General features: G+C 54.9%; 1 protein-coding gene across 3 annotated transcripts in view; it reads right to left on the bottom strand.

The window, feature by feature from the left end:
- Kctd15 (potassium channel tetramerization domain containing 15) overlaps positions 1 to 11,177 on the bottom strand; it is a 14,490-nt gene extending 3,313 nt beyond the window's left edge. The window contains exons 1-5 of one of the 3 annotated variants that reach the window (XM_005368429.1): positions 11,022 to 11,177; positions 9,421 to 9,519; positions 7,838 to 7,936; positions 7,035 to 7,210; positions 2,196 to 2,340 (exon numbers count right to left, since the gene is read on the bottom strand). In XM_005368429.1, coding sequence (XP_005368486.1) covers positions 2,196 to 2,340; positions 7,035 to 7,210; positions 7,838 to 7,909 — 393 coding nt within the window. In that variant the 5' untranslated portion in view covers positions 7,910 to 7,936; positions 9,421 to 9,519; positions 11,022 to 11,177. Of the gene's footprint in view, positions 1 to 2,195; positions 2,341 to 7,034; positions 7,211 to 7,837; positions 7,937 to 9,420; positions 9,520 to 9,765; positions 10,076 to 11,021 lie in introns of those variants that run through there. The other 2 variants (XM_026789922.1, XM_013354205.2) reach the window with 2 other exon arrangements.
- Between the last annotated feature and the right edge of the window lie 31 nt (positions 11,178 to 11,208).

The raw sequence follows: 11,208 nt of genomic DNA, 5'->3' as shown, positions 1-11,208 counted from the left end.
GGAAGGAAGGAAGGAAGGAAGGAAGGAAGGAAGGAAGGAAGGAAGGAAGGAAGGAAGGAAGGAAAAGCGAGTGAGCTAGGAGCTAAACCAGAGGAGTGGGAGCTGGGTGCATACTGCCTTACTGGAAATCCACCCAGAAGACAATCACACAGGATCTAGGGCATTGCGCCCTTGCCCAGCTCCCATGCAGACCTTCATGGAAAGCATTTTAGCCTGGTCACCCATCAGCCACAAGGCTACAGATCTGATGCTGACCTTCCCTGATGCAGCTTCCCCTCTTTACAATGAGTATCAACACTGGGCCCTGAGAGACATGACAATCTAAGGACAGATCTGCCGAGTGCCTGTCCCCGCCCAAGCAGGGAGAGAATATGACAAGGTCCTCATCGAACAGCCCATTCACAAAAACTGTCCCCACAGACCCTGACACTAGCCGTGTGTCCACCAATTCTTGAGTGGCCTATGCCCACTCAGCGGGGCTCGGGGGCATAGCAAGGGAGATCAACTCTCACGACACAGTTCATCCTGAATGCCTAGCGTGCTTCTGCTGGCCCCAGAGGCCCATCATCTGGACTCACCTCAAGCTGCGACCCTGCCTGCTTTCCATAACAGACTCCTTGGAGCCCCATCCCAGGTCTGTTCTCCCAGCTCTCACCAGTCCCTGGAGTTTTATATTATACCTCTATGCCAACTTTCTCCCCAAGCCCAGAACGTTCCATGCCTAGACTTTCGTTCACTGACTCAGGGCTGAAGCTATGAACTGGGCATGCCCTCCAGAACCTCCTGACCCAATAACCCACACTTCACAGCCTTCACACCCTTCCCCTCAATGTCACCCTACTCCCAGCACGCACAGAACACAGTGACATAAGTAACTAGCCCGTCCCCACTCCCGTTCCCTGCATCTCTCACAGCAGAGCCTGCGTGAGAGTTGCAGACCGGACCACTCTTCCCCACTCTCAGCTGTGCCAACAACTGAGCCACCCACCAAGATCCAGCTATCACCAGCAGCCTCCCCCTCCCTTCCCAGTTCACATCGCCCCAGACTGTCTCTCCAGTGCTCTCCACACCCCCAGCACGGCCCTCCCGCCCGACTGCTCCGCTCTTCCCTCACCACCTAACTCAACACTTTCCAACCCACCCAGGCCAGGTTTCCTCATCATCTGGCTAGTACTCTTATTTTGTTTATTTGGTTTTGTTTCTTTGTTTTGAGACATGGTCTCACTATATAGCCCTGGCTGGCCTGGAACTCCCTCTATAGACCACGCTGGCCTCCAATTCACAAAGACTAGCCAGACTTTACCTCCTAAGTGCTGGGACTAAAGGTGTACGCCATGATTCCTGCTGACTTTTTTTCTTTTTCTTTTTTTCTTTAAAGATAGTGTCTTATTTTGTAGGCCAGGCTAGCCTAGAACACTCAGCAATCCTCCTGCCTCAATCCTGGAAGGCCTGGGATGAAGTGCCTGTCTCGTGGGATTCGCCATACCACTGACGATTTCTGAAGCACTGGCTCCATGCAATTGAGACCTAACCTCTACTTTCTAGACTGGGAAGGGCAAAGCCTCCAGCTTCCTCCCATAGCTCTATTTTCAGACCAAATCCAGTTGCTGCCATTTTGTAACTAGGTTGGATGAAAAAGGGCCCCAGGGCAGCTGGCGCAGTGGTCGCTGCAGGAAGCCTCAAAGCGAGGAAACACAAAGACATTTGCCAGCTCGAGCCAGGCCCTAGCTTCCCTCCTCCCACGATTCCCCAGGACTTCAGACGGGCTTGGCGCTAAGGCAGGACCACAGGGAACCAGACCAGCCATCTAAGACAAGCTCATCCCAAGTGCTGGGAGTAATGTTGGTTTAAAGGGGGACCACCTAGCTCTTAGGGATTTTCCCCACCGCAAACTGACACCAAGGGACAGACACACAGACCTCCGACTCCTCTCTTCCAACGCACGGCGGTCCTTAAACACAACTAGCACCAACCTGGGGTGAGCACCAAAGCTTCACTGTTGCCACACCCCGATAAATACGCGGAGGATGTGAGAAAGCAGAATGAGTTTAGAAAAACTGATCTAGCCCTCGGCTTCATCGGCTAACTTTTCGTGGTTGCCATGACAACCGCGGGTCCATTTATTAAGCCACAGCGTCCCCTGTGTAATGCCATGACACTGGCAGCGCAGGGGGTGCCGCTGGCTGCGGACTTACCTTGAAGTCATCCGGAAGCAGCAGTTTTGACGTCCGCAGGAAACTCAGGATGTAGCGGAAAATCTCCCCATCCCGGTCGATGAAATAGTGCTGCTTGAGACTATCCAGGACAATGGGCTCTGTACCGTTGAAGAGGCGGCTTATTCTGGGAGAGACAGGAAAGATGGGATTCAGGCAGGGTGGGGCTGCATTCACCCGCCTCATCCCCCCACTTCTTAGAGGTCATTCAGCTGGAGGCAAGAGGTCAGTCACCCTTAGAGATTTTGAAGGGTGACCTAGAGACCTTGACGATCTTGACTGCACACACGTGAGGCAGACAGACTGCCTACACACACACACACACACACACACACACACACACACACACGACACTAGGGCAGCCACGTCACACTCTCCAACCACAGCCACCAGCTAGAGCCAGCCAAGGGACATACCCAGCTATGGCGGATGGCCCACTGACACACATTACAGGCCTGGAAAACCACGGCAAGGCACAGGCAGCCACATAAACTGTCCGGCCCGGGTTAAATACACACCCATGCCAGAAAGGCGTGCCCAGAAAACGTGAGTTGAGCACCCAGCACTCCGGTTCCCAGTCACGCACCTGATAAACGTATGTCAACCAGCCCAGTCTCTGGGGACACACACTCTCTCACCCAAGCCACTTGAACCAACATCAGGTAATAGCACACATTCCCTCAGCCAATAGGCACAGGATCGCAGCCTCAGGTAGTGATGCTCACCAGCTAACACAGGAAGTCACAAGTTCCCCACAGCTGCTCACTGAAGGAGCCACAGGGGAGAGCGTGTGCCTGCACGTGGGCTCCAGCCAGCAACCCCCCCCCCTAAGCATATGACAGTGAGGTCCAACCCTAGATAGGTACTCATACACACCACAGCATGTGCCAGTCTGGTGCAAGGCTGGGGTTGGAAAGGGCTCTAGTGCCTAAAAAGACAATGCTAAGGCACAGGGTCCGAGGAAGGCAAGCCTCAGGGGAGCCCTGATACCTCTCTCTGTCCAATTCGTGGCAGAAACACCAGGCATTAGGGCCTACCTAATGCACACAGTGGCAGGGTCGGGTTTGGCTAACTGCTCTGCAGATCTCAAAGGCTAAGTGAGATAATCAGGAACCCCAAAGTGGGTTTAAGGGCGCTAAGAACTTCGCATGGGAGAAGGGAGGTGGGCAGTGTCCTTCAGTGGTCAGTTGGCTGAGTCTGGGAGAACTGTTCCTAGGAAAGCCTTGGAGGCTGGGCAGTGGTGGCACATGCCTTTAATCCCAGCACTCGGTGTGGGGGCGGGGTGCAGGGTGGAGACGGACAAAGGCAGGTGGGTCTATGTGAGTTCAAAGCCAGCCTGGTCTAGGACAGCCAGGGCTGTCAACCCCACCAAATAGCCTTGTAGAACCAGGGTATTAGGGGATAAGGACTCATTGGTCTGGCCTGTACAAGCTAGGGCCCAAGGCCCTTCACTGCCTGAACCAACCACCCTGCCCCTTCCAAGAATCCTCTCTCTGTCCTGTTCCCACATCCACCCACTCTCTGCACAGTCCAAGTCAGCCACGCCCAATCACAGCCATGTGTACCCAGAGCATGCCAGCTGCCAGAGCTGAGAGCTGAGAGCTCAGAGCCCCCAGTGCCCTTCTCAAGTACTCCCAATCCACACAGTCCATGTCCCATGTCATTGTGGGGACGGGACACGGCCCGGCCTGTCCTATGGGGGCAGTATAAAGGGCAAGGTTGCCTGGCAGGTGGGAGTGAGCAGGTCAGAACCTGTGGGTTAGGGGTGTGGAGGCCCGAGCCTGAAGAACCAGAGCTACCACTGACAAATATAAATCCTTAGGGCTACACAGGCTGCCAGTGACAATGTCCTCCCCAGGACACAGGGAAGGGCAGACACCCCGGGACCACTGTGTGTTTGCTCTCTCTGTCTCTCTGGAGAGGGCTCCTGACGGGGGTTCTACTGTATACGGGCCACCCTAACTGGTCAGTGAGAACTCAGGATTTCACTGCCTGGTGACCCCGCTGGAAACCCTTGTGAGTTCCATAGCTCATTTGAGACCTGGCAAAAGTTGAACATTTCGCTGTAGGGGTATGGGGGACACCCAGAAACCCTGGACAGAGATGTAGCTAAGCCACGGTATCACATGCCAGGGCAGACAACTAAGGGTCTACACCATGCTCTGGCAAGGAAGAGGGCAGAGCCACGTGCACAGGTGAGTCAGCAGATTTGACACCTCAGCCTTCCTGGGAACTCTTTCCACCCTCCCCCGGTGGAGCTCAAACGTTGTTCTGTGTAGCAAGCAAAATGCTGGCTCTGGCTGGGTTCCAAGCTGCTCTGACGTCGGAGTTGGCGGAGGCTCCCGAGCGGCCTATAGGTCTAGAGGATTCCCAGTCCACCCACAGTCCGGGGCTGGCAGGGTTCTAGGCTGTCTACTGAGCCAGGACAAGCAGGATCTAGATCTTTCCATGGTTCGGTGTCTGTTCCGGGACTAATGACAGCAGGGTACCTCCTCTTAGGACAGAGGCCCTTCATGGCCCCAGCAAACAAGGCTTACACCGGATGTGGGGCAGGCCAGAGGGAAATTTTGGACAGTTACCACAAGGCAACCCTTAGCATTTCACAGGGTCTCATGAGCAAGCTCCCACGTGACCTCCTGAGTTCTGTTGGTGGCTTCTTATGTCTGGGGTAGGAACCATCCCTAGACTAGCCCTCTGAGGGTAGTGAATTTGCTCTGGCAGCTGGGACTTGCATTATCTAGCCACTAGCCCTGACTATACAGGGTGCCATCGCATGGCCATCATCTTCCTTTTAGCGTGCTGACCCTGACTTCCTGGAAGGTTTAGTACACCTGGCCACCTTCATGTGCCGCTCCTGTGTCAGCTGCAGCAATGCGACACCCAGTGGGTTTGACACGGAGGGGCAGACCATGAGTCCACTCTCGGCCTCAGGCCATATGCTCGGGGTGAACCAGAGGAGGCACCCATCACCAGGTCCACAGGGTCTAAGTCACCCTGATCAACCAACAGCCAGAGATTGGGGTACAATGCTACGAGCTCAGAAGCAGGGTCAAGGGTGGGACACTGTTGGCATCAGGAGCGGTCTCCAAGGGCAACTTCCGCACTCTTAATTCTCTATCTCCACCTGCCCATCAGTGACACACATCTTTTCTGGGATTGCAATAATCCACTTTAGAAAAGCGAGGGAACATGAAGGGCTTCTTCCACACATAATAGCTCTGTGGCTCCCCATGACCCCTTGCCTCTATTGTCTCATAGGTCATACAAGCCCTTGCTCTAGGCCTCAGATTCAGGCCCAGCAAATAGCTCTGCTGGACCAGAACCATCTGGGCAGAACAGCAGATTCACCCTGAGCCCAGCTCTGGTAAAGACCACAGACTGAGAGCCCTTCTGGGCATGCTCGGGCAGTGGAGGGTCCCACATGGCCACAGCATAGGTCCAAGCCCTCAGCTCCCCAGAGAAAGAGCACGGCCCACTGCACAGCAAGTCGATAAGCAAGGGTAAGCTCTACACTGTGGAACAGGGAGGGAAAATGTTCTCAGTCCCCAAAAGCCACCAGGGGCAAACATGTGAAGGGAGGGTCCTCTCCCCGCCCACCCAGCCTGGGTGCTGAGGACTGCAGGAAGGCCTGTGTCAGATCTCAGGAAACACTCTTCCAAGACGGTGGTGGGCGAAGATTTTTATGAATCTCACTCCCAAACACCGTCAGCCGATTAAGGGTTGATCTATCTCACACAACTCCGGCACGCCGCAGAAGGCAAAACTGAAATTAAATGAATAGAATCCATCTCCTAGCCTAGACAAGGCTCTGCAAGCGAGCATGCCACCACTGCGGTACACAGCCTCATGATTCCCGCCCTGCCAATGCTCCGCGTTCATGAGGACCCCGTGCCTCATTTCTGTGTTGCCACTGTCTGCAACAGCCGCACAACCTACTTCCAGCATCCCCTTCTCCGGGGGGCAGTCCTGTAAGGACGAGGGCTCTGCCAGATACTTCTGCACACGGAAGTCCTCAAGGTTCTGAGCCTCCACCCTGGTGATGAGCCCTTGGTGTCTAGGGGATTAATTAATTTCTCTTCTTATTTTAAATGTATAAAAGAGAGGTGATGTCTGACAGGCCTGCCCTCCTGCTGGCTAACGCTGCTTGCTGCTCTGCCATGCCAGGAGCAAGCTGCATGCAGTGTCACCTGTAGGAGGTGTTCAGAGCCATAGCCCACCCCCAGTAGTCTTGCCGCCAGCTGCCAGGCCAAGGTGTGTCCTTGGGAAGTAGATCCAGAAGCAAGCTGGCTTGGCAGCACTCAGAACCATGCTAAGGGTCCCTCCTGGGACAAGTCTGAAAGTTCCCTGTCAGGGTCCTGGTCATAGATAGTCCCATACATTACAAGGCATCAAACTCATGCTCAGCCACTGTCAAAAATGTCCCCAGCTGTCCTCTAATTGTTGGCTCTCCCTACACCCTCCACCTCCAAAGGAAAGCTCGTTCTTAGCACTTTGGGTCAAACGGTGGCCACCTAAACAAAGGAGGGGACAACGGCAGCTGGCAGTCCATGCCTTTTCCCAAGGGTAAGGATAGGAAACAGCATTGACCATGTCCACCACACCTGACTCCCAAGTGTCACTCTGTGAGAGTCCCCAGCCAGCTGCTGGTCAGGCTCACAGGGGACTGGATCTCTAAGGTCAGGAACTCCGTGTCATACCACAATGGCTACTAGTGCCAGGTCAAAAGCCCCAGTCTGAAGTGGTCTTCGACAAGCAAGCCATCTCTCGCACCCTCAGGAGCACCAGGGAGCCCTCGCCTGACACCGGGAGCAGAGCGCTTACCTGGAGTCTGGGTACTTGGTGAGCGTGGCCAGGCTGCTGGTGTACATGTGACCGCCCACATCTATGTGCACAGGTGCATTGGCTTTGGTGAGCTGAGCTGGCAGGGGGATCCCCTGGGCAGCCAGGGGAGACACAGGCGACCGGGTGAGTGACAGCCGGGACATATTTCCTCCCTCCTAGAGACAGAAATAAATTGAAAAACAAGGGTTCCTAAATCTCCCTTTATTTCGAATGTGATCACAGATTTAATCAGATCATTTCTGCTTTGTGCCTGATCACATATTCAGCTGACAAATTACGGCCACCACTGTAATTAAGTGTATTTGCATCATTTTCTTCAAAGTACTGGGGGTGGGGGGGTGGGGAGAAGGATGCTTATTAGCAATAAGAAATCAAGAAAAAAAAATTTTTTTTCAAGGTGTCAGCCTCCAGGGGCATAAAACAAACTGCAAAATTCTAATTAAAGGTCGCGGGCTTATGTGTTAGATGTGAAACATCCCCTGACAAACGAATCACCAATTTGTGAATTGGGATTCAGGGGTTTTTTGCAAGTTTGTCTCAGTAACGAGACACCTCTAAATTAGTGACTTCCTCAGCACCTAAGGCACCAGAGCTTTATACATGTAGTAAATTTCACATCAAATTAAGAGCATTTTTGTTTTAAAAAAAAATGTACATAATCGTACAGTCAGTCGATATCTATCTCCTAAGTGTTGGGTCCCGGAAGACCTGCAGCTCGTAAGCAGGTTCCTCAAAAGAGCAGAGGGGCCGAGGGGCCAACCCAGCCCACCCTGCAAGCTCACCGCGGTGGTGCTGCCGCTGCTGCCGTGTGCGTTAAGCGAGGACCCGCTCGGCCGCTCCTTGCGGTGAGGCATCTAGGCTTCCATCCCTGCCCAGAGTATCTGTGGGAAGCAGTGACAGGGGGCTTATTCCTCAGTAGCCATGGGCACTCATCTTCCCCGGGGTCAATGATTTTTACAAAGATGCTGTCTGGGACACCATACACACCAGGAAGCCCTCTCAGATTCCACTCAACACCCCAAAGCACACCTCCAGGCCATAGCATCCACCGCACCCCCCCCCCACACACGTTTTCTAAGCAGCAGCTCCATGTCTGCTAATTCGGCTAATGACAGCCTAAAACATATGCTCGCCATTATTGCCCTGCAATGTTTCAGAACAAATCTGATTTCTTTGGTATTTTGAGTTAGAGCCGTGTTACCAAGCGTGTCTCCTCTTGCATCAGTGGAGAGAACCTTGGGGGAGTGCGGCTCCCCTCAACTGACTGGGGAGCCCAGGACCTCTCACAACCCAGTTAAGAGACAGTTTGTATAGGACACCTCTCTCCTAAGAAGCCTGAGCACAGAGATGAAGAAGTGTCACTGGGGAAGGCACCAATCACCCAGACTCCCAAAGCAGACAAAACCTGTCTTTGTTTGCCTACTCTGCACCTCCCTGCTTCTCCACAGACCCCTAGAATGGTGCTGCCAGAGCCTAATGTATTCCAGACCCCCTCAGGATCATAGGCCCTTGAGGCACTGAGAGCTGGCCAGACAGCAATCAGCAAATGGGCTTTCTCCCCTCCTCCCCAGAGCAAGTCAGGGACTTTCTATGTGCCACAGACACCTGAAATAAAATTGTGCCTCAGAGCCCCAGAAAGCTCCCCTGGGGGGGGGGGGGCGCGGACTTTTACTGAACTCAAAAGGGTAGGCTTCTGGCTACCACTCCTACTGGCTTGGGACTGTCTCAAAGGGAGATAGAAGGGACAGGGACACACACACACACATGGTGGTGGTGGGGATTCCACATAACCTGGACTTCTCTGACATACGTGTAATCCTTATGGGTCAACTACACAATATCCTGGTGCCCACATGAAGCTTTTTCCTACTAAACTCTCTCCTCTAGATCTACGCCTTAAAATTCAGCATTCAATCATAAAATGTGGTCAGAGGCACATGGACTCAATCCCTCAAATACAAGAAAGATTCCTCCCCTATGATGTGTTATGTACCCCCGGTGCTCTGGAAAGTTCTCTGAGCTGAACTGTTTGGGGTGAAGGGATGGTGTTTTATCCCCATGCGGGGGGGGGGGGGGTTTGTCCTGTTCCCTGTTTTGGACATTCCAGGTCATTCAAGGAGTTTTGAGAAACCAAAACAGAGCGGATGGATTACCCGGCCCTGGGAGGGGGTGAGGATGAGGGAGTCGGAAGATAAGATCTACCAAGGGTCAGCAGAGCTAGAAAGAATTCCTTCCCAAATTCTACCAAAGCACCCTGCCCCCCCCCCTCCAGGGCCCAACTCAGAAGTGACAAGTAGCATCGCATCAAGCACCCATCTCCCAAGCTGGCCGAGTGTGTTTCCCACAGCACAAACCAGAAACTCACCATTGGAAGCCCCAGGCCTTACGCCTTGACCCGAATCTCCACTGCTCCCTCCGACAAACGCATCTGTGGTGGACCACGACCCTTCTCCCGAGACCACTGCTAAGATCACAAGCATAAAAGTGCATTTGATAAGAGACACAAGTTCACTGCACCAAACAGCCCAGAAGCGGCTGAGGCTTGACCAAGCCGCCTGTTGCAGGGACCTCAGCGGGTTTGCAAACTGGCCCAGCACTGACCCGCTTCTCCAAGCTGTGGTGGGAGACCCAGGTCCCTCGCCCACCCGCAGCCGAGCCCCGCCCGCCTGAGCAGAGGGAAGTGAGCAGAATGCCACGCTCATTTACACACAAAATGATTTTGTGTCCCATTGTGCTCGCAGTTGTTCAGCTCTCTGGGGGTGATTAAACTGGCTGAGCTGCGGCAGCTTGAGACGATTTCACTAAATCGCTTCTTCGTGAAGTCGCTTCTTTGCTAAGCTGTTATTTTAACCATAAAAGGTAAACAGAAGGCGCCTCTGAGTTCCCTTCAGCTCTACGCCCTGGGCTCCTGCCCGGAGCGACAGTGCCAGGGGCCTGCAGGACTGTCCAGGGGGTGGACTGGGAGGGACGCGGCGGGCCACCTGGTGCGCTACAGCCCAGCCGTAGAGCCCGCCGGCCCGTGAGAACTTCGGGGCTCCAGGAGCCGGCTGGGCCGAACCTCCGGCCCCGCGGGGCGGGGTGGCCAAGGTACCCTAAGGGCCCAGCGAGGAAGGGGTGGGAGTGCGGTGGGGGCGGAGACAAAGTTAAATCAAGAGGCAGACACTTCAAGACCACAGATGGGAAGCTCGCCTAATTAAGGACGTAAAAGCGCTTTTGTTCTCAAAGTTTATTGTTGCCGGGATTTAAAAAAATTAATTGAAACTAATGCTGTTATTCACTCGTGCAGTTAAATTCCTTCATGCACATTTGAGACACGGAGTGAAAACTTCAAGGTTTTATCTTTCTGCAGTAGGAGGTTTCTTGAGGGAGGGCAGAGAGGCGCTACGGTGGCGCGGAGTGGGATAACGAGGGTGTCCGCATCCAGGTCAAGGGGTGCGTGTGGGCTGCAGAAATATGGAGACCGAGGTCCGGTCTTGGGATCACCACCAGTGCGTCTAGCATGTGACTCGTGGGGGTGGGCGTCAGAGGACGCACATCTGTCCCGTTAGAGACTTTTCCCCCTTTTCTCTGATTTGGGCGCCAACCCGGTTTTGGGGTGCGCCCCGAAACCCCAGCTGCAAGGAACCGGTTTCATAAAGTCACCGGCTCTGCAGGGCACTCGAGCCGGTACTGGAACCAGAGTGCCGAGGACCTGGACGCATACATCGGAGCCGGGCCGAGCGGGGAGGGTCCACCCGCGGCCAGGACCAGCCCACGTGGGCACCCCCCGCCCCGTGCGCGCCAGGCCTTTGTGCTGGGCGCCCCCACGCCGCCAGCCCCAGAGCTCAGCAAAGGGACAAAGCAGCCCGCCCCCCCAACCCCTAGCCCAGGTCCCGGCCCCGGGCCGAGTGACTTTCTCGGCATTGCCGCCACTTTGGGAAGCAGGGGTGTGCGGCGCTGAGCGGTGGCCGCCCGCGCTGAGCTTACCTCGGAGCCGGAGCGGCGGATCGGGCTCCGGCGCAGCCCCCGCCCCCTGCAGCCGCCGGTGTCGGGCGCCCGGCGCAGCCTCGTCGCCTAGTGCTCGATGCGCGCGGGTCGCTCCGGTCTCGTCCTGGAGTTACTTTCTCTCTCGCCCCCAACCCTCCCCCCACCCACCCCTCCCGCCCCGGCCCCC

The sequence above is a fragment of the Microtus ochrogaster genome, unplaced genomic scaffold (genome assembly GCF_000317375.1).
Source record: "Microtus ochrogaster isolate Prairie Vole_2 unplaced genomic scaffold, MicOch1.0 UNK32, whole genome shotgun sequence".
Lineage (NCBI taxonomy): Eukaryota > Metazoa > Chordata > Mammalia > Rodentia > Cricetidae > Microtus > Microtus ochrogaster.
This window is presented reverse-complemented; position numbering and strand designations above follow the sequence as displayed.